General features: G+C 32.7%; 1 protein-coding gene across 6 annotated transcripts in view; it reads left to right on the top strand.

The window, feature by feature from the left end:
- Positions 1–24394, top strand: part of ADGB (androglobin) — a 117883-nt gene that overhangs the window by 27005 nt on the left and 66484 nt on the right. For all 6 annotated transcript variants that reach the window (XM_084513821.1, XM_084513822.1, XM_084513824.1 and 3 more), the window contains 6 exons: positions 1390–1592; positions 3812–3940; positions 9945–10036; positions 12676–12850; positions 13672–13762; positions 17709–17853. In XM_084513821.1, the coding sequence (XP_084369947.1) occupies positions 1390–1592; positions 3812–3940; positions 9945–10036; positions 12676–12850; positions 13672–13762; positions 17709–17853 (835 nt within the window). The remainder of the gene's footprint in view (positions 1–1389; positions 1593–3811; positions 3941–9944; positions 10037–12675; positions 12851–13671; positions 13763–17708; positions 17854–24394) is intronic.

Genomic DNA, 24394 nt, shown 5'->3' on the forward strand with positions numbered 1-24394 from the left:
TATTTGTAGGTCATGCAGATGATTGTAAAGCTGTTTATCATGTTAAGCTGCTGCTGATTGTTCTTCAAATTAATTTATTTTGAATTAATATTGAACCCTGTGGTGAAATCAGGGTTAGAGAAGTCTGTTTTGTTCTAGCATACAGATATAAAATGTTTGGCAGTAATACTAATAACTATGTGTATTAGTATGATTAGTATTATTATATTAGAATGTACTATAGAAAATATATTACATGAATTGGAAGTAATCAACTTCAGCTGGTGAGGTGTTTTCACATTTTAAATTGGAACAGTTGTTATGCTTTTATTCCTCCAAATAAAATTCCAACCTATAATAATATTTTTTCTTGTTTCCTATGTGTTAAGTCCATTCAATTTTTTTTTCTTTTTTTTTTTTCTGCTTGACATTATTTTTGCTGAATGAATGAGGTACACATCTAAATATATATATATTTTTTTTTTTTTTTAATGGCATTTTTTACCTTTTGATGAACACGTTAACAAATAAATAGATATAAACTTGGTTTATATATAATTTATTCAGGATTGTTTATTTATAAAAGCATTTCAATATTAAATAAGTTTATTCATGCTTTATTTTAGCTCTTATTTCCACAATCATAATTTTATGTCCCAAGTTATTCTTGCAACTTAAGTCTTTGATGTATTTGGGTATTACAGTAGTGTGTCTGTAGCCCATGGACTTAGAAATCTCAGCAATCTTAATTTTGTTTCTTTATGTAGTTTATTTTTAAAATAGCAACAACAAAAAACAGTATCAACAAATCTGGCAGTTATTGCAAAATTTAACTTGCTTGCACTAAGAAATGTGAGTGCCAGAGAATGCTACAGAATCTTTGCAACAAAGTATAAAGATGACTTTAGCTTGTTGTACAATTAATAATTTTATTGTACAAAGAATGTTTCATGCAATTGGCTTGCAATTTATTTATGGCCATGAATGATTCATTCAGTTTTAGGTTATTTCAAGAATCACTGACTTTCTGTGAAGAAACAGCACAGCAACAACTGTCAGGTCCTATGAAAACTCTGTTGTAGCCGGTGGAGTCAGGGGCAGAGGCATAGAACTCCTGGTGTTGAAATAGATAGAGAAATCCTGTTTGAAACTCAGGAAGAGATTTTTAATGTACAGAGCTAGAATCAATTAATTATACAGGGTAGTTGCAAAGAGGTCGACAATTTTTCCTGCCATAGCTTTTATCTACAAAGTCAAGCAAGTGTGTTTCATTTACTAAAATAAAACTGCCATTTTTCCAGAGAGTTGGACTGTCAGTTGTATTACAGCTTTGTCTAAATGAAGATCACACGTTCTTATCTTATTGCAATTGTCATTATGATTGATATGTACATGTGTTTGTTTTTTAAGGCCTGGATACTTGAACAAAGTCTGGGACTTTTTGAAAGAGATTTTGCCAGAATTCAAGTTGACAAACAAGGAAACTTCAGAACTTGATAATCCTCGGACAGATACAAAATGTAAAGAGACCAAAGTGTCAGAGTTAAAAAATGAAGTTTCATCTGTGAATAAACAGCCAGATAAACCTGAGAAAGCAGAGAAAATTGGCAAAGGTCTGTAGTTGTAGGTAGTGTTATCTTTGTATGTCAAGCTAGCATGTGGGCGAAGTTAGCATAACCTCTGCCTTCGAATTCATCTATCTTTATTATACTTAATGCAAGTCTGCAGTTTTCTTGCTTCACTGAATATTTTGCAATGGTATAAAATCAAAGAAGTTTTATTTTAACTTTGGACCTCATTAGAAGCAGTATTAGACTCTTTCATGAAAACCAGGCTTCATTTTCTGGCAGTGAGTTCTTCAGCTCTGTTAGTCATTCCTCTGAAGAGTGATTCCATGCAGAAGGATAACAATCAGAGAGTTTAGTTTGCCCAAAGGCAACTGGGTCAGCACTGTTCTGACCATCCAGAAAGTGTACAACCCATAACGGATATTACCAAGAGCGATCACCTCTAGATTGTACTGACAAGTACGTAATATAAAGTCTGTCTGCACTTTTATTTGCAGTAACTTTTCTCTTTATGCTACCAGGTATTAATTTTCTTCAAGAACTGCTAATCTTATTTACATTTAAATGAAGAAACCTAGGCTTAAAAACATATTTGTTACAGTATATTAATCTGCAATGTTTATATTTGAGTCTTAGTTTTCTTAGTTGTTGTTTTAAACTTGGAGGCATGGATGCAATTTCACAACACTTTCAATGTTATTGAAAGGTACAAATCATAGAACCACAAAATCATAGAACATCCCAAGTTGGAAGGGACCCATGAGGATCATTGAGTCCAACTCCTGGCTCAACACAGGACCCCCCAAAAATCAAACCCTATCTGAGCGTAGTCCAAACACTTCTTGAACTCCAGCTGGCTTGGTGCTGTGACAAATTCCCTGGGCAGCCTGTCCCAGTGCCTGACTAACCTTTGGGTGCAGAACCTTTTCCTAACACCCAGCCTGACCCTTCCCTGTCCCTGCTCTATGTCGTTCCCTCAGGTCCTGTAACTGTCCCCAGACAGCAGAGGTCAGAGCCTGCCCTTCCAGTCCCCTTGTGAAAAATCATATGCTGAAATTTCTATTTCTTCACTGACTTTGAAAAAAATAATAATAAAATGCAATCCTCAACTTTGAAGCTCAAATAATAATCCTAATGTCAAAAGTGTTATAAAAATATTTGAAAAGACTTAGCTGAGGGACTAGTCAGAGACTCGCAAGCACTCTTTCTATCATCTTATGACTTGTCCACCAGTGTAGAAGATATTTCAGAATTAGGAATGGACATGAACAAGGGAACACTGGGAACAGCACTGTTACTCATCCAACAGGGTGCTATAATTTATTCCCAGAAAATGGTGTAAACTTAATCCTGCCTAAGCTTTAAGAATTATTAGTAACTGAAACAACTAAGAATCAGGGAAGCACAGCATTATAGTGAAGCTCAATAATCTTCCAACTCTGAGGCTCAAAATTGTGTTCTGAAGACCCATTAAAATTTTGGGATTTTTAAAAATTATAAATGTATTTTTCTGTAATCTAAGTTTGAAGGTTGGCAGATATTTTTTCATCCATGTGATTTTATAAGAGATCCTGACAGTATCCTCTTTTATATTGCTCAATGCTTCCAATATTTTATTTTTTTTTAATCAAATATAATTTTGCTAATATTCCTTCCTAAAACTTGTATTTTCTTTGCTAGTTATGTATGTTTGTTTGTCTGTTTCTCCTTTTATCTATCTATCTATTTATTTATTTACTATTGCCTAGAACAATGTAATTATTATTTATTAGGGAAAAAAAGTGATAGAAGGGGTTTCTTGAAAAAGCTTTTATTGAAATGCCTGTTGCAACTGTTGAGTCCACTGGGAACTTAGGCCAAGTCTATGTTAAATTGTTTTGGAAACTACTGATACATGAGATCAGGGATATGACAAAAATGTTTGACACAGTGCCAGGACTTCAGAAATTCCATACAATATAGTGGAGAAGTGAGAATTGTGCACTAACTGTGTGACTGAAGCCTTCCTGGCCTTTTCAATAAGTCAACATTTAAATCTTGAGAAAGTCTTTTTTTTCCTTTTTTTTTTCCTTTTTTTTTAATTTTTTATAAACTGAATGACATATCTGTTTATCATACCTCAATTCCTCTTCAATTTTGAAGTTTTGTTTGTTTGTTTTTTAATTTAACTAAAATGTTATTAAAGCACTTACACAGTATTAGATTTTAAGACTGAAAAATTTTATCAGAAAAAAAAAAAATCTCATCTTTGTTTTACGTAACAGAAAAAGCAGAACAGAAAGAAACTGGGAAGAAGAAAAACAAAGATGGAGAAAAAGAGAAAAACAAGTCAGCAATTCAGTCTTCACAAATACAGGCAGAAGTCCAGGGTTCTCCTCAAGCCTTAGCTGAGAGTAAGTGCTATTAAAGCTTAAAAACCAAATGTAAGATATATGTAAATAAAAGACTTTGCTTTTTTTTTTTTTTTCATTCTCTAACTTATTTGGGGAAAGAGTAAATATACTCATTAAAAAAAAAAAGTGATTATTTACAGGCTGTATAAAAGACTTAAATCCTTATATATATTAAAATACATATTAAAATTCTATAATTTATATTAAAAATAATATTGCAGAAATTTCTATTTGATGTTGAAATATAAAGCAAATCTACGCTGAACATTTAGAAGTTGTTGGCCAGTCATGTAGGACCAAGATTTGTTCTAGATGTAGATTGCCTTTTTTATTAATAATTATAATAATAATATTCTTCTGTAGTAACTTATTTACAATATCTACTTTATTCAGTATATTGAAATTGGAAAAAGGAGGAATGTTCCTTATTGAAGAGAAGGGTGGCCAGTAATAGTCATTTGAATTTATTGCATGATTTAATTGTTTAATAAATTTGTTTCCATTTTCCTGAAAATATATTTTGATTGATTTTTTTTTTTTTTTTTTAAATCAGTACATCTAGGGTACCTTAAAAATCAAGAAAGTTCTTTCTGCATTAAAATTTAAATATTTTTAGACAAAATATAATTTTGATAAACCACATGTAAATTTGAATTGGTCAATAAGACCGATAAGAAGTGTCATATTTGTTTACATAAAATATAAAACTCTTCATAAATGTTACATTAAGCTGATCTTTGTCATTGTTTATATCTGTAAATATATAGCATATCCATACAGCTAGCAGAAGGAAACATATTAATTGGAATATTATCTAGTTGAAAATTAGCAGGTGAGTGTCAGTGGAACAACTTTCTTTAAGGTTATAACTACAAGGTAAAAATGTATAAAAAGAATTAAAATCAGTTTCTTATTATGTAAATCAGTTTCTTGCTCCTGATTAAAATTGTTTATTTAAATCAGTTTGACTTCTATCAATCCAATATTATTTTTCATCAATATATTATATAAGGTATATTTCATCAATATACCTTATTCATTTGAATTCCTACATTATATACTAGTAAAGGAGTTAAAGAGAAATAAATTCTTAAATTAGATGTGAGCAGTTAATAAGTTTGCAAACAAAACTTGGACTAAAAGCTTTATTTATTTATTTATTTATTTATTTATTTATTTATTTATTTATTTATTTATTTATTTTAAATCATAGTAGTTGTGTAATAGGAGATGAGGCATTTCACTCAACCATGTTGTGGGAAAATAAAACAAAGGAGAAGCAGAAGTAACAAATTCTGGAAATTGTACCAAATCTGTAAAAGGGCATCAAAAATATTGTGGATTTACATATGAAGAAACCACATGACATTTTGGTCTTTCTTCTGCCATTTAAAGCACAGTTCATTCTGTTTTCTTAAAGACCCTTAGTGACGTGCAAAGTTATTTAGAAAGATTACTAGCTTGGGGCTAAAATGTGGCAGATCAAAGAACTCTTTTATCCTAGATCTGTTTCATAAGCAGAAGATGAAATGCATGCATTCTAAAGCCATGAAATATTCTTAACCTTTGTCAACCTCTGTTAAGTTAGCAAAATGTTATTTTCCTGAATGAAGTTGTTTAATCAACATCAATGGGATTAAGAGATGTGTAACATAACTTTATTAAAACTTTTAAATCCTGACAACTTTCACGTGTCTTTTAAAAGCAGTATTAAAAAGTATGTTTTTTTGGCTTGTTTGTTTGTTTGTTTTTTCCAGACATTACCAAAGCAAAATAAAAGTATCAGAAAAGAGTTCTGGAAAAAAATCAAAAGTATATATTTCACTACTGAACTTAAAAGAATTTGAATAGAATTATATGTGCAGATTGTAAATTCAGAAGGCTTAAAATAGGGATAAAACTTGAGATTAAACTGCAAAGAAAATAAAGGCAAAATGCCATTCAAGATGTAACTTGAAATAGTACTGTACTGAATTATAGTCCAGTTTGTAGGCACAAGAGAAAAAAACTTGTAGGCTATATGAAACACCCTCAATGAGTGGCCCAGGACAGTAGAACTATTTTTGTGCATGAAGTAACATTTGTAAATAAGTCTAAGCTTAAAGTCAGACTCTAGAGGCAGCAGCTGCAAAATGTTTCTGAATTGTTCTTGGAAATCAGTGTCTTTACTCAATGCATCAGCTCTTTTCTTTTTTTTTTAAGGTCAGTGTCTTGAAAAGTACTTAATTTCCTGCTCCATAAAAGTGCTTATTTCCCATGTTTTTGCTGTACATGTTGAGTATGGGGACTTTAAATGTTTTTTGGTTTGTTTGTTTGTTTTTCCTGGGAAATATTGGAATTATTTCTAAAAAAGCATTGGCACACCAGTTACTTCTAAGTGTTTAGAAATTCTCTTACAGGCTTATGATTTAGCAGGGGTTATAACGTGGTGGTGGGTTGACACCATCTGGCAGCAAAGTGCCCACCCATTTACTCACTCACTGTCCACCAGCAGGATAGGAGGAAAGGATCAGAAGAGCAAAAGCAAGAAAAAAACTTGTGGGTCGAGGTAAAGATACTTTTCAATAACTTTTAATACATGGAAAAGAAATGATTAAGGAGAGAAAAAAGCAGGTGATGGAAAAGCAATCACTCACCACACTCAGCCTGATACCAAACCAGGCTCTGAGCAACAGCTACTTTAGGAAAACACCCTCTCCTGTTACTGCAGTGCGTGACATTGTATGGGATGGAAGATCTCCTTCACCTATTTGGGTCAGCTCTCTCACTTGTGTTACCTTCCAGACTCTTGCCCACACACAGCTTATTCTCTCAGCAGAGTGAGGACTTGACGCATGCATTGTTCAGTGACAGCTAAAACATTGGTGTGTTATCAGCATGTCTTTGCAAATCTAAAGCACAGCACGATATGGGTGGTTCTGAAGAAAATTAGCTCCTTCTCTGCCAGACATACTACAAATATACAAATACAATTCTGAAGCACTTATGCACTCAAACCAATGCCTTCTGCATCTTTCCAAATACTACATGCATTGCAGGAAGCATTGTCCCTACTTTTTTTTTTTTTTTTTTTTTTTCTCTATTTATCCTACTCTGTGCAACCAGAAGAATAACCAATCCTCCACCTGATCAGCCAGGGCTCTTCCTGCAAGCAACCAGCTCTTTGGTCCAGTAGCCAGCCAGTCCCTGGGATGCTTTTGCAGACAATTAATTTCTCCACTCGTCAGCCTCTTCTTCTAGTAACAATTTCTACTTTCATACCTGGGGAGTCCATGCATTCCATAGAGATTTTATGATGGTAAGGTGTGAGTTATGTAGCCTCTTGCTCCTATAATGAGCCACCACTCCAATTTCCATTTATGTTTCTAGACTAACAATTTTTCTAATGATTTTGGAACTTCTAGAAATGGAATACTATTCTACTTTAAAAGGCACTAACCAGGTATTTGGGAATTTGTTCTACAAACTAGCTCTTTGTGTCTGCTTAGAAATAATATTTTCTGTGTCACTTTCTACTTCACAGAAGTGCTGGGAGATTATAAGAATGTTTAAAAAATGTTAGTTTTACAAGTAAACCCATAATGTTAATCATCAGAGTAAATGAGATACGCAACACACATTAAAATATCCATAAAGATTTTTTGCATTTCCCTTTTGCCAGTTCAAAAGTTTTTACTTATAAGTGGGGACCAGAGCCTAATATTTTGTTCTTTTTTTTTTTTTTTTTTAATGCATGCTATTATTCTGAAATATTTATGTAATATTTTAATTATGAAGAATACCTATATCACTTTTCTGAAGGCTAAACAGAACTCTCCAATAGGCAAAATTAATTCATGCCCAACTCAGCAGCAGGGGTTAGTGTATGAGCTGCACACCTCAACAGAACAATGTTGAAAGCCAACCAAACTGTTTTGAAAGGTAAAACTCAGCATCAGCTCCTGTATGATACTCAAAAATATTTAAGAGAAATGTAGGGATATAGTGAGAAAATTATTTGCAAGTCTTCAAAGCCTATGGTTTTTTTGTTGTTGTTGTTGTTTGTTTGTTTTATAAAAACAAGAATGATTATAAAGCATAACAATATTCATTCTTGGCATTTCTTTTTAATTGACTTAATTGATTTAAATGGCATCTCTTTTTAACTGACTGTTACATGGATTGATTCCATTGATACTCTCCCTTTTTCCAGGGGCTGAAGTATTTGTTCAGACGGTGTAGCAATCACACTCTGTAAATGAGTTTGCAGTGCTGCAGATGTAAAATATAACCACCTACAAGGATTCAGAAATCTTTAACAACACAGTGCAAAATCTTTATATCTACACTGGTGGATATAAATAATAGGCTTTGTGGAACCTAACTTTTTGTTGTACTATATGTTATGTCATTTTTCATCTGATAGTGTAATTTTATTAAGGCTATCAATTTGAAATAGATTCTCCAGATGGGGAATACCTGGTATGCATGAAATACCCATGTGTGAGAAATGCTTCTCATGTGCAATGAGATTGGTATGGCTTCTGGCATATACTGTTCGGTAATGTGTGGTACATCATGGATACTACTGCTGTATTTTTAACAGAGCAGATATGTCAGTAAGGACTGAGACTCAACCTAGATTGTATTCTTGCTTTTGAATAAATTGAAAATTACAGCTAACACAAGCTGTGGTTAATAGTTATCAAAAGCATAAAGAGAGAAATACTAAGAATCCAGTAGAGAGTAACTGTAACATAAGCTTATGTTTTATTGAGAAGATGAATTCCTAAAAGAATATTCACGTTGCAGAGATGTTTTACTGCTTCAAGACAAAGACACTGCATACCTTGTAAATAAATGTATTTTTAAAAGCCTGATAAATTATATTTTTCAGACACTTGCCTAACTTTTGTTTTCCTTTCTTCTCATTTCCATTTTCTATTTTTTTGTGTTTTTTTTTTTTCCTTTGTATTTCCATTTCACAGATAATGTCTATTCTTAATGCAACTTCCAGTTGAGTACTCAGTAAACATAGGTAAAAATAGGAAATAATTATCCTATATTTGAGGTGGAACTGAAATGAACAAAGACAAAACATTCTGATGACAGAAAAGTATCACAACCACTCTATTGAAATCCTGTCTGCACATGCTTTCTTGGATGTTTAAAGAAAAATGCAGAGATGCTTCTTCCTGAGCAGACTTTTAGGTCAAACCACAGACCCATATTTCTAATACTGTATTTTTTAGACTTTTAATTTTCCTTTGGCATTTGTGTACTGTCTGTCAGCCAAACAGCTTTGGATTCTCTAACTTTCCAATGGCTTCTTTACCAATGGCTTCTTTCACAGATACAGGTATGAGAAGATTGAGCGGTTGCTTAGTGCAAGGGATTTCTAGGGGTAATGAAGTGTAGGGAGTCACTCCCGCACACTTTCTAAAGTTGTTACCTCAATTTTTCCATCTCCTTGACAGTATTAAGAGCAGCAACCCTGTTTTTTGACCACTGTTTCTCAAACTACTTATTTCAGTCTTTATACCCATTGGTAGAAGTAGTGAGAACTCTGACTTTTCATTGTTTTGCCAGCAAAACCATTTTTTGCTTTCACTTTTGAGAAGTCTTTACCTACTACTTGCCAATTGGTATGCTTTCACTTCAGCTGTCCAGATGTGTACTAGGACCTTTTTGCTAGTATTTTTAAAATTTGACAAAAAATAAAAGAACAAGTGCAAGAGCTACTTCTGCATTTCTATGTTGTAGCTTTTGTTATTCATTTGTGTGAAAACAGTAAAATATGTAATAGTAGTTGATGATCTAAATACACAGGGACTAAAACAATGTACTTTTTACATCCATGGCTTCTCTTCTGAATACGTTACAATAAGCTCTTGTTTTGAATGGAATTTGAGTCAGACAAAGAAAAAAAAAAAATGGAAACAAGGCAGAGAAACTTAGGGGAAGGAACTACAATGTTTATTTATGGCTTACCCTGTTCCAAGACCTGTTAATGTTTTCTACCTAGGTTCTTCTGTACGAACCCAGCCAGATATGGCAGTATATGCTGACTTTATTCCATTACAGTTTGAAGCGGAGGTGTTTTCGTTAGATCAAATGGTAAGATTCTGTACTCTCAGGAAAACAATGCATTATATATTGTATCATCTGAATGTTTATTTTTGTAACAACTACATTGTAAATAATAATAATAAATAATAATAGTGTAGGAAAACAATCACCAGGTAATGATTATCAGTTAAATTGGTTTTCATGCCTAGATTATGGACATGCTTTATCCTACCATAACCACACTCGATTTTTAGTTTTACTTCACTTTCCTCTGGATTTCAAGTGCTGAAGTATCTGAGTAACAAGGCATGGATGAGAAAATGAATCATGAGACACTTCTGAAAGGAAAGAATAATTATTTTAAGGGTTACTTGAACAACATGAATTTTAGTGTGTTTTTTTTTTTTTTCTTTTTCAGGCTATAAATAATTATCTCATACATTTTCTGTTATGATGTTCTGTATAAAATAGCATGTTTATATTCATTTTTATCATTGGTGATGAAAGTGGTGGAAGCAGCTGGAGAAAGTTTAGCACTTCAAGAAGCTGAAGTAAAAGCAATGCTTAAATTTCCACTTAGCTACCTATAATCTGCAGAAAATTATTTTAAATACCAAAGTGGGCTTTCTTGAGATAATTATTAGCTAACTTTATTTTAGCTAATAATCTAATCTAGTCACATTCTAATCACATTTTACATAAGTAGAACATTAAAATGTAATCTTCTTTCTCAGAAAACCAGCAAGCTTCACAGAATGAAGACAAGAAATTTCAAAAAAAAAAAAAAAATAGTTTGCACGTCTTATGTTTTAATACTCTGAATTTCTTCTCCTTCTCCTCCTCCTTTTCCTCCTCTTTTTCCCCTCCCCTTCCCCTTTTCAGTGCAGCTCATTTTGTGTTATTTTGAAGATTAGGTTGTTCTCTGTGATTTTATTTTAATTCAAGGTCACAGTCAATGCTGTCTCTTTGCTAGTAGTAAGTAATATTAGTCATCCAAAACCAAATTGAACACAGTGACACAGGGGCTACATCCTTCCTGCCACATAAGGCCTTGAGTCTTGGACTTGGCCACAGTCTGTTAGAGATTACAGAAAAAGAGGCATGACAGATCATATAGGATGAGACAGGTGAATCTATATGTCTAAAACAGTAAAGACTGATAAGAAAATGGAAGCTGACAGAAATTAAATGTTGAAGTATAGTGGATTTCTTGTGGACCTTATTTTTTGTTTGTTTGTTTGTTTTGTTTTGTTTTGTTTTTTAAAAAAAAGAAAGAAGAAGCCCATTTTCAAGCTTTCTTTGGGGGTCTGGTAGGCACTACATCAATGGAAATAATTATAATTTGGAGAATGGAGTAATTGTTTGGGATAAAGGTTGCTTCCGAAACTCAGTAGAAGGTTTGTCATTGATTTTATTTGTGCCAGAATTATCCTCCAGATTTTTTTTTCTGTTTCCATTTTGGCTGTGTTTTCTAGTGTGTATGTCCCTGGATTTATGTAGTAAACGTAATTGTCTTAAGTTTGTTGAAACAAGATGGAAAAAAAAATCAATAGTTTCTGTTATGCGACTATGCTTCCTGCTCAGCAGCTGATGAATTCTCCTTTACAGCACCGAACTGGCCCTCTTCAATATCCATCCAATCTCAGATGGTTTAGCTTGCATTTTTAAGTTATTAGAATGTGTGTGTACATAGTCACCGCTCCTGTAAAATATCTTTATAAATTCAGAGATCATCTGAGGACAATATATCGCTTATGTACCTTAAAGCATTTAATTTGATCCTCTCCCTTTAAATACCTCTGACAATCACAACCACAGTCTCTTCTGCAGTGCTTGCAATTATGCCACCTTGGGACCATCTGATGATGAACAGGTACAATCAGAATCTGAGCTGATGAATGGGTTAAAGAAATATGTTATAGGTGATTTATCTAGCAGTGAAAAGAAGGCGTATTTTTCAAAACAAAGTAAGGATATACAAATCTTGAAACAGAACATTCAACAGAGAAAATATAACAGACTTTCATATGAGACCAGTATTGTTTTAATGGGAAGAGCACCACTCAATGTCCACAACTAAAATTGCTCTTAAGTCCTTTGCTAAGGGCTTTGGTATATATGAATCAACTGTTGTGTCTTCAGTGTGTTGTCTAATTAGCTATAACGTAAAAAGCTTAACTTTAATTATATTGTTCAAAATGATATTACATTATGAAGATATCAGAAGTTATCTAAAACACCAGTCACTTTTAGAATCCTACTAATTTATAAATTCAGCACGAATTATTTTTCAATAAATAAAAAAAAAGTACTTTTAAATATGTTTATTTGAAGCAAAATGTTGTCAGTGTTGTTTCCTTACTTGGACACTTTGGTTCACTTACGCTTTTTGTGACACCCAAAGAATATGATTGTATATTCAAAGAAGTGATCAATCTTTTCTGAAAATTAAAATATAGGTAGACACTTCTAAGTATTCAATTTTGCTTTTTACGGTGAATATTGATCCTATATAGAATGCTTTTGGATAATGTTGTCAGGTGAACTGTTCTTGCTTCTTTTGTTATCTAAGCCATTAGATGCTTCTGTGCACATACTGCTTTTGTTTGTTTGTTTGTTTTTTGAGAGAGAGGGGCAATGAGAAAGGAGAGCTGTGCCCAGTCAGATTGTCTTTCCATGTTTCATAGGCTGGTTCTTCGGAGAATCTGAGGCAATATGGGCTTTCACAAATATATAGCCATCCTGTCCTGGTTACTAGAACGAGGTCCTGCCCTCTGGTAGCACCACCACAGCCACCACCAGTTCCTCGCTGGAAACGTTTCCGTCAGAAAAAGAAAAGTGTTGCGTCATCTGACCCTAAAGGTTTGTCTACACAAACCTCTGAAATAAATTTGTAATTACATTTTAATCATTATAAATGTTCTCAAGCACATATTTATCATCTATTAGCATAATTTCAATAGAACTGCATTATGGATTACTTTTTCTCTTTTCTCTCTCTCTTTTTCTGTTTTTTGTTTGTTTGTTTGTTTGTTTCATTTCTGTAATACTTTGCTTTAGCTCTATTACTCTATTATTTCTTAAATGCTTTGAGAAATGTCTTAATCTGTTGCTAAAAAGTTGTACTGTACTGGAGAAAATTCAGAGGGAGTATTATTAGAGTAGTGCAGAAGCTCTGAGGCAGAGCCATGAACGCTTCTAAACATCTGTTGAATATTTAAAGTATGTGACTAGCCCTTCTGCAATTATTCACAGTTTTAACAGTAAACTTATTCTGGGCCTAGTCTAGACTGCATAATGAAATTAAGTATATAACATGAGATAGCATGCCTGTAAACCTTTCATATTCAAGCTAGCAAAATATGCCGACATAGGAAACAGATCATCAAAGGCAAAATATTCTGCCACAGTTCTGAGCTATTTTGGATAACTTTACATATAGGTTAAACACACCTTTAATATCTTGCAAGCTGAGAGTCAGAGAATTATGCATTTAATTTGCTCATGATACACCACCTAAAGCCACCCCAGTTTTTCTGTTTTATTCAAGTGAATGTCATGGTGTTCGGAGATTATTTCCTGAAGTCTTTGTATAATTATTTAGGGGTGAGTAATCCCCTGTGGAAATCATCTGTCAATTAAGTATTAAATATTTCTTATGAATATATATTTATTTTTTCCAGAGCCTGTGATAAAGAAACCTGAACAATATATCGAGATTGCTAGCCTATTTTTGAACTACAAATTGAACCCTATCACAATACCAAAAGACGTGTAAGTATGCAGTATAGTTTCAGCACCAACATCCATTTTTTTTAGTCTTTTTCACTGTAAAAACACAATGGCTTATTTTTATTTGGGTCACAGGAAAAAAAAGATCAGTTCATGTAGTCTAAAGCACATCAGGATCAAAGCACTCTATTGATGTCACATAATAATTTGGCAATCAGTGAACTGTACGTTTAGGATCAATATCAGCATTACAATAGACAAACCACTTACAAAATGTTAATAAACTCAAAAAAAAAAAAAAAAAAAAAAAAAAGAAAAAAAGAAATCTGAAACCTTTCCCGCAACTAGTCCTAAAACTTCTAATAACACACAGACATACACATACTGTTATATGCACCCTCCTGGCATCACAGATTACAAGCACACCCTCTCCTTTGGGAGTGCAGGGTCCCCTGTGTGCACACACGTCAGGTTGGGGTTCACCTCTGTGTATGCGCAGCTCCTTTAGAAGTTGGAGTGCTCTAGGCTTTGTATGCTGCTTTCTACAATCTGCTAATCTACATGGTGGTGAGAAAGGCTACTCTTTTGGTCCCTGATGGTCACACCCTGTACTTACAGTCCCCTAGCTGGATACACAAAGCTCAGTGTATAGGATAACCATTGGCAGCATGCTGTTTTGCCTAGGCACGAGTTGTCACACCAGTGGGATAGCTACAGGCAGTGACAAACCAGTTTGTCTGTTGCTGTTTCCAGTCCAAGGTTTCTCCTCTCTATTGCACATTTTCGTCATCCTTTTGTCTTTCCAAGCTGTCTTCTCATGTTTCAAAAGTTTTCCTGAATATGATCCCCCCCCCTTTTTTTTTTTTTTTTTTTTTTTTTTTAACTCTGGTTGATTCATATCTTTCTCTTTAACAGGAGTTTGGGGCAAGCCCCTTCACAGACAGTTTTGTTTGGTCCCATTACATGATCTGTAATACACACCTTTATTGTCCATCATTGCTTAATGAACTGTGGCAATTTCATCTGATTCATGTCACAGAATATATTGTCATTAACCTTTTTCTACGGTGTTGTCTTTTGTGTGTAAAAATTTCATATCTCTTTTCTCCTGCTTTCTTGGAGGTTTCTTTTTAGACACAAATCATTGAAAATTATATTTCTGAATATTAATGAGCATTTAAAAAGCCTGATGAAACGGTGGCATTTTTTTTTCATCTGGCCTTTCAACAAATTATATAGAATAATTTCGTAACATTAGCAACTCCCTTTGCAAAATTTGGCTGTATTTTTTCTAATTCTATTTTTTTGTTGTAAAGTTCATAATCTGCATGTGTCAAAGATAGCCAGTGTAACACCTAACTGAACAGTTACTTAATGTTAGTCTCTTGCTCATTTCTGGCTCCATTATTACATCATATATATGATTTTTTCTGGAAAATTGTTGACTCAGTCACATCCAATTATCAGAGGGAACTAACGTGGCTGAATCTCTTTTCAGTTTTTACTTCTCCCGTAATTCAGGAAGAATATAGAAGGATCTTCCATCTTGCTAAATTAGAGTATAAAATTCAGCATAAAATTATATGGAGAAAAAAAAAAAAATCTAATCCCCATTTTCTTTTGTTTCTTCATATGAGATATATCAGCCAGGAAGTAGATGAGGTATCTTTAGTGAAAGCATACGTTGAAAAATACCCAAAGTCTAATTTATTATTTAATTCAGAGATTTTATGTTAACCTCAAAATATTTTGTAATTTTTTTTATAATATTTTTTAAAGTATTTTGTAATATTTTGTAATTTTCTGTAATTAGGGGGCCAAAAAAAGTAAAATATTTAATAGGTCACTTCCACTACAAATAGGAATATTCTTTAACATCTTTAAAATTTTGCCTAAAACTACAGATCTTTTTTTAATTTCTTGTACATAACAAAGAAATCATTTAATGGCATGTCAGTACTTTTATTGACTTCACAGAGTTGGAAAAATTAATGCTATTTTTTTTTACTATAGTTGTTACAAGCAGCCTAAGAGTGTAGCTGGATCTGTTCATGCTCAATACTTAACTTTGTGTAAATATTCTGTATTAAAGACTGTTTGGAAGTTGTATAATCCTTTGAAAACCAGGGTCTTTAAACAAGGACTCTCAGAGAAGAAGTTTCAGAAATTGATGCATGCATGACTTCTAGTCAATATTCAATATTCAAAGTTAACACTTTCTTGCTGACAGTAAAAAAATGATTTCCATTAAGGTTATCGGGTCCTTTTTTTTTTTTTTCTTTTTTTTCCCTTTGACTCACTGCATTATTACTGCATATTACTGTCAGGCTTAAAGTTATGATATGAGCATTCATTAGGCAACTGCTAAAATTATTAGCAGTTAATCTCTCTTTTATAATCTCTCTTTTATTCTGACTGAACTCCTGAAAAAGGACACACTGAATGTATGACATACTGAGTGAACACAAAAAGGTTTATGTTATTTTGATATTTCTTCTCTTGAGCCTGAGTCCAATTTGTATATTGCTTGGAACCTATCTATATTTAAGGTGTATGAAACTTGTTTTAAATGCATCTCTAAGTAATCAGAAAAAAATACATATTTGACAGGTACTACATTTTGATCACAGTGATTGGTTGGGTTGATAATAAGCCAGTAAGATGTTTTTGGAAGAACAGCATTTGCACATGAAAAAAATGTCCTTGGATTATTTTGGAATACTCAGGGAAAATCATTGTTTTGCTGATTTAGTTGCTTTTTCCTGATTAAACTATGCTATGTTACTTGTTTTCAAATTGTAGGAGTAGAAACACACAAAAATGCTTAAAGCAATATGCATAAATACATTATGGAAAGAATGAGAGAATAAGAATTAAGACGTTATTTTATTTTTAATTAATTTATTTTTGTGTTAACATACATTACATTACAAACATGTTTGTATGTTATTTTATATATTTATTTTCATATTCAATAGATTCCTTCATGGTCAACCTACCCTGTTTTGTCAAGAAAGGTTTATGTAATATTCTAAGTTTCCATGAGAATTGGCTAATTTCATCTTCTGTGATTTAATTAACAGGTAGAAAAGAAGAATATATAGCAAGAATTAACATTTTGTTAAAGTAATATAGCTGCCTAAATAAGGTGAAGGACTTAGATAAACAACTGGGACTGAAATTGTTTTTAATCTCTTGCTTTTATTCTAATAAAACTTTTGAAGATCTCAAGGGAAAGATAATTGTGACACGTTACTGCTAAAGATTTTGATGTTTAATTATATCAGTCCTTAAGAAAAGAGTTAGGTAACACATACTTACATTTTTCTCTTTTTGTTGTTGTTGTTGTTGCTGCCATAACACAATTACTCACATCTAATTGTCATGTTTGCAGCATTGTTTTGATCTCATTCTCCTAGTTTGCTTGACAAGGAAAGAATTGTTTATATTTCTATATTTCATTCTTCTGCCTTCACTGAAGTTAGAGGCAGAGCTTCCATCTACCACAGCAAGAGTTGGCCTTACAAAGGTTTACTTAATTATCACATGTTTTATCTGTCTGGTACATTTGGAGACTGATTTCTGAGGAGAAAAAAAAAAAAAAAAAAAAAAAGAAAAAAGAAAAAGACTATTCTGACACACACAAATATATATATATGTGTGTGTGTGTGTGTGTATTTTTTTTTTCCCTGTCTATGGGCCATAGAAATTTATTCACTTCTGGTATTACCATCTAGTTTTCCTCAGCTGGCTTGGGTTTTGTATTTTAGGGTTAGTTAATTAGCCAAGCATAGATATATGTGTGGTGCCAAGCCACTAATGATGAGGAATATATGTGTATGTACTTTTTGTGCTGCTCTGTTGTAAAAATAAAGGAGGTACAAATTATTTTGACAGAATTCTGTTTAAATTCTGTTAAAAATAGTAGTTACAAAGACCAAGAGCAAATATATGTATTAAAGTGTCTGAGTTTTCTTTTATTATTTAGCTGCTTCCCACAGTCTACCATCAAAAACGGATTTAATTCACTGACCCAGCTCCCTTCTGTCACTGAACATGTTGGTAATGTAAATGACAGTAACGTGGATATGAATCAAAGTGAGAGACATTCAAATGCAGAAGATTATTCTCAGGTAATAATTTTCTTTATATATTTTTTTTAATTTGACCTAATTTTTTATTGCAAAGGATAGTGAAAGGTGAAATAGAAAATGCTTGATTCTTAAATATACATATATATACTATATAACATATAGTGTTTTTTTTTTTTTTTTTTTTTTTTAGCTTAGTAAGCTATCTGCTACTTCCCACAATATTTAAGCAAATTCCCTGTTCATTCCACTTTATAGCTACATTGATGTATGGGAAACCTTTACTAATATTTTCCATTTTAAACTTATATTTATGCTTTTATTTTCTGTTGTTTTTTGATTTTTTCTTTCTTTAGATTATCAAAGTAATATTGCTAACACTATAAATTCACACAAATGAGGATTTCTCAGTGCTTTCTCAGGTTGCGTCCAAATTTCTTCAAACAGATTCACTAGGGATAGCACACTGAGCACAGTTTGCCAAGCTGGCCAAGGAAATGCCTCCACAAAAGGAAATGGTGATCACTAGAAATTACTAGGTACATATTGCCACTGTAGTTTTCCATTATAAATAAGGTTAATCTTACCCCAGGTCAGTAAAATGTTACTAGGATAAATTCAGATCTAACCACTGTTTGTTGTTGTTGTCATTTTAAAAAAAAAAAAAAAAAAAAAAAAAAAAAAGGGATTGTACTTTGTTCTTTATATAAACAACTAAAGTCTGTTTTATAGATATGGGTCTAAAACAACATTACTTGTAGTGTTTAAACCTTATGTTCTGAATGGAGAAAGGAGGTTTACAAACAGAGACTTTCTGGAAACTACACTATTTCATGCAAAATATTTTGTACAGGAAAATTATTTGCAGCATGGAGAAACAGAGACAGAAACATTCAAGTGATTGAACAAACAGAGCTCCACGGATGTCATTTTACTAGCACAACACCTACAAAAGAATCCAAATTGTCAGTGCCATTATCTCTTCAATTTCATACTTAGTGCAGCAAACACCACTCGTAAGAGCATCTGATAGCATTTTTCTCTTTGACTTTCTGAAAACTGAGGGAGAAGCCAGCCTAACAAATGCCCTTCTCAAAATCTGAATCCAACTTAATAAACAAATTATATCCGGGGGAAGATGGGGAAGAAGCGTGCCCAACTTCTAAATGTTTGCTACAGTTCTCCCCTTCACATTCATTTTCTGTCACAAGTAAAGAATGAGTGCCTCTTCTATATTTTTTTTTCACTTGTTTCTTTTGTTTTGTTTTTACTTTCAATATGATTACAGTATAGAAAATAATTTAAGAGACTCTATAAAATATATTTATCCATAGTGCTGCATAAAGGAAAAACAGCATCAAAGTGCTGATCTTTACAATCTTGTAGTAAAGATGGTCCAATTTCAAAATTTCTGCAGTACCTTTCTGGGACAAACTGATAAATACACATGGGGATAATATCTGTGGTATTTCGTTGACGTAGGGTTTGTTACAAAATGTGTTTGAAGACCACAGAACTTCTGTTGAGGATAGTGTTAAGTATCTTCATGGACAAGGGAAGTAACAATTTATTTTGTAAATTTTCAAGTAAAGGGATATTTTTTTCTGTGTACTTTTTGGATTACCTATATACATGTTTACTCTTCAGAGTACAGTATAATGACATTTTTATATTTCAGATCTGAAACTCAGTGTTTTAAACTGCTATATATATCTATATTGTGTCTAGAAACTGTATCTGTGTGTGGATGTATTTATTTGGTATTTAATATTTAAAAATAAGACAATGTTGCAGTGAAAGAGAAATCTTTGCAGTAGAATATATTTTTGTCTATTTTGCATTTTGTGTATGTTTTAGAAACAAATAATAGCTTAATAGGGTAAAAAGGTGCTGTAAGTAGTATAATAATTATTGGTTGGGTTACTTTTGTCTCTATGGCTGTACAAATACAGATTTAGATAATTGCAAAGTAATAGACATTTATGTACTAGGAACACAGAAGTAGGATGTCACAGAAGTTAGAATGTCACTGACTTTCTCCTCTAGTTCAGGAGTTAAGAGCCATTCTGAGTGTGGAAAGCTGGTATGTCACAGTAGAGCATTCAAACAAGGAGAGTCAAGGGCAAGTAAGAAAATACATGAGAGACATTGGTAAAATAAATAAATAAATAAATAAAAATAAAAAAATAGAATGGTTTGAAGAAGAAAAGAGTGTGACAGTCTAAGGGCAATCTGATTCAGACATGAAATGTAAGAAGTCATGAGCAGCTAATTAGCTTATATTTGAACCTTACCTTTGCCTCAGTTTAAATCTCAGCTGAAAAATACTGTGCCTATTAATAGCTGTGGTACGTAGGTAGCACTGCATTTGAACTGACTGCAAAAGAAAATAAAGTTTTTAACTTGCAGAGCAATCTTCTTTATTTCACCTATTAAACATTGTAATCAAGAAATTATACGAATACCTTTGGGAAATTCATTATGGAAGAGCTTTCTTTACATATTCTTAAAACTTGAAACAACAATATACATCTAAATCATTTCTTGTTTGTCTGATTTAAAATCAATTAGTGTTTAAAAAAGCAAAAACTGAAAAAGAAACTTTAATATCCTCTACTTCTACAAAATTGCTAATTTGTTGAATTTCGTGTTGTTATATTAAGCATGAATAACTTTGTTTCAATTTTAAGCTGTGTGCTTGATATTCAGGAGAGACCTGCTTTAATAGAGATGTAGATCTGGTAAAACTTTTGGGATGGAGCAGTTTTATGCTTTGATGGAAATCTAATATGTCAGCTGCTGAGCCAGATCATCAGCAAGTTTAAATTGGCATATTTAAATCAATAAAGTCAATGAAGAGGTGCTGGACTGTCCAAAGAAGGACAATGAAGCTGGTGAAGGGTCTAGAAAGCAATTATTTTGAGGAGTGGCTGCGGGAACTGGGGTTGTTCAGCCTAGAAGAAAAGAGGCTCAGGAGAGACCTTATCATGCTGCAGGGTTACCTTAAAGGAGCCTATAGCGAGGTGGAAATCTTTCTCATCTCCCAAGCACCAAGTGATAAGATAAGGAAATAGCCTCAACTTGTGCCGGGGGAGGTTTCCAATAGGAGAAATTCTTTACTGAAAGAGTTGTGCTGCATTGGAACAGGCTGCCCAGGGAAGTGGTTGAGTAACCAACCCTGGTTGCTCAAGAAATGTGTAGATTTAAAACTTAGTAGCATGGTTTAGTAGTGGACTAGGTTAAAGGTTGTAGGTTAAAGGTTAAAGTAGTACTAGGTTAAAGGTTGGACTAGATGATCTTACAAGTCTTTTCCAACGTGAATGATTCTGTGATTCTACAAGCATATGGAGCTACATCACTGATTCCTTGTTCCTAGGGTCTGTTGTCACAGAAACAGAGAATAGAGAAAATTGAAAGATAAAATTTTAGGAGCTAGACATACCTTCGTTGAAGAATATTAATTTGAAAGATGTGGCATTATTTCTCATGTCTCAAGGTTACTTATGCCAAATAAAAGAAATGTTCAATTATTTTTTTTTCAAACACCTTTTTTGTTTTCCTGATTTTCCTGTCCCCTCTGATTTTTTAGTTCTTAAAGCTTTGTGGATGTTTGCTAGGAAAAAATCCTTTAAAATATCTGGGTTTTGTAGTTAAATTGATTTTGAATCACACTGCTATTCAGAAAATGCGTTTTGTAAATATTTCTTCAAAAATTCCATAAAATAGGGCCCAGTTAAGGGGCTTGTTTTTTGTTCTTATTCAACAAGAACATACTTATGTTCTTGTTTTTGTATTTATGTATGCAAGATGCATTGCAATGCATTTGGAAGTATATTTTTGGTTTGTTCTATTTGGTTGCAAAAATTTATTTGTGAAATAAATACCTGCCAGTTCTAGAAAGTTTTCAGAATTTTAGTTTTTTTTTTTTTTTTTCTTTCATTTTCATTCATTTTATCTACCTTTGGGGATAAAACAAAACAGAACAAAAAACGGCCCTCATACATAATTTTCATAATATGTTTCATAATACAGTTGTCTGCAACAGTAATTTTGGCAAGCTCTTTTGAGAAAAAGGTTATCCTAGAACAGTGTTTTCTTGCAGCTCTCTCATTCAGAATCCTACTTAAATATGGTTTATTGAGATGAATTATTTAATACAAGTTATCTGCAAATTCATTAGAAATAAATATTTTTACCTTCTCTTTGAGGAAATGTTGAATGCTAACAAAGCAATAAAAGCCTAGTCCAAATACATTTCACATCAGAATTTGCAATGGCTATTAAATAATTTAATGGACCTACCTGACTGCTATAGCCGGAAATCCTAAGAACTCTGACTTTTTTTTCATGGCTTCCTCCATATAAAGTTCTCTGGCAATGCTACTTACTATAACAGAACTATTAAAATTGCCACTCTTTTCTAGTAATTTAATCACAGTACACTTTTTCTTTGCTTATACTTTATTTTTCAGTGTCATCTCTATGTATACAAGCTCCAACTTATCTTTTGCTTCACAACTGATGTCAGTCTAGTTAGTTAGCTTGTTCAGTTTGTGCTTTTTTCACGTTACCTGTAAATTTCCCAGACTCATGTCATAACAAACTTTTTCATCTCCTCATCATGATCCTTCTTAGCACATAGTTCTTTAAGGTCTCTTAAACTCAGCGAACTGGTGTTGAGTTACAGGATGGCTAGACAGAAAAAGAAAAAAAAAAATCAAATTTCTTTAAGAATGTTTGGAAAGTAATTTCAGTCTGCACAAAGTGAAAACTCACAACTTATTTTTTAAGGAAAAATAAAATATACATGGGATGTTATACATCTGAGTTAAAAAAGGGACTTGAACACTCAGTTTGGACATCTGTGGTATAGCAAATCTTCCTGACAGGCTCATAAATATCTATTTGCTTATAAAGATTGGGACAGTTCCAATATCAGAGGCTGAGGAAAATAATACTGGATATTAGTAATTCAGTATGTTTAAGCCATTTCTGTACCTCAGTCTGTGCACATCTATCAACTTTGCAGTTGTTCTTACATTTGTACCACTGCCTTCTTTTGAAAGTCATCTCTGTTACCTTCCACAACACAGCTAAAAATAAACTAACACATTTAAAGAAAACAGTAAGTCGGGAACAGGCAAAAAACAATGTGTCCAAGTGACTATTTTTAAACCACTTTAGTGATACAGCTCTCAGGCCAACATCAAACCTAAAAATGTAACACAGGGCAAGATCTTAAGAAATGTATTTTATTTTATTTTTTTGCCTTAAAAATGATGTTTTTGAAGCTTTATTGTTTCACCTGCAATTATATCCAAGTAACTTATTTTTGGAAGAAGATTGTTTCCAGAAAAAATGGTGTGAAAGTTTTTTTTTAAATGTCTTTTCTACAATAGAAAAAAGACAGTTGTTTTATAAAAATATCAGATAGCTTTTATAATATTTTTTGTTTTATGCATTTGAGTAAAATAACAACATAGCTAATGTTAGGAGGTTAAACTATACAAATTAATCTTTGAAATGAATAAGATAGATATAAATCTATGAATTACAATTATTTTTACAACTATGTGTGAACAATTATAAAACCTAAAAGACAACTAATTAGATTTTTAAGTTAACTGGCAAATTTGCCTCACGTTTTGCATTTAGATTTCCTATTGATATGAACAATAAGTAACTAAACTCTTCCTGAATCTCTGTGCATCATTTCATATTTCACAGCAGGATCCAAGTCTTTCTTTAAATTCCTTCTTTATCAGATACTATGGCAGAGCAGATTTGGCCCTTCAGATAATGTGTGCTCATTAAAAGAGAAAAATTACTTTAGTTTCTCTTTCTATGCCAGTATTTTAGATGCTATAGCTGAGGCACGAGAACTTCCTTACCACTGAGATTTAGGTAGATGGACACATCCCATACCATTACCGAAGCAGGCGCCTTATGACTACACTATGTCTGTACTCCAGAAAAGGAAGTTGACCCTGCAACTCCTACTACAGAAAACTCGGCAATTCTGGGACTATGCAGGTTGAAGACTACCGTGCAGAATAAAAGACAGCTGTATGCACGGGTACTTCTGAAGTCACAGTCTAAAGAGGATATGTAGCCCATGCATAATTATAGATTTTTAGACCCGAATGTTGAGTTGTGAATGCACTGTGACAGGTGATCACAGCTTGTCTTCTGTTTTGTACAGTTGTACATACAGAAATTTGGAAAGAGGAGCTAAAGTACAGAGGCCCTTAGATGGAAAATCCTATTGTCTCCTCTTCAGTTCATTTGCTTTAGAAAAGCTAGAAATGCATCTAAAAAGGACATGTAAGATGTAATGTTTCAACTACCAGATTGTTCAACAGTTAAAAATTTCAACAATCTATGTATTTTAGTCTTAATTGCTGTTTATGTTAGATCTCTTTTGAGCTTTGACTCATGAACATTCTATAAAAATATATATCAGATTTAAAGTAAAGATTTAAACTTTAGATTTTTTACTGTGCAATAATAAGCCTTTCAAATTCTTTTAATAAAGAAAATACTGCAGTTACATTGTACATGGTATTATTATTTTATACTATTT

Source organism: Aythya ferina (genome assembly GCF_964211825.1).
Source record: "Aythya ferina genome assembly, chromosome: 3".
Classification (NCBI taxonomy): domain Eukaryota; kingdom Metazoa; phylum Chordata; class Aves; order Anseriformes; family Anatidae; genus Aythya; species Aythya ferina.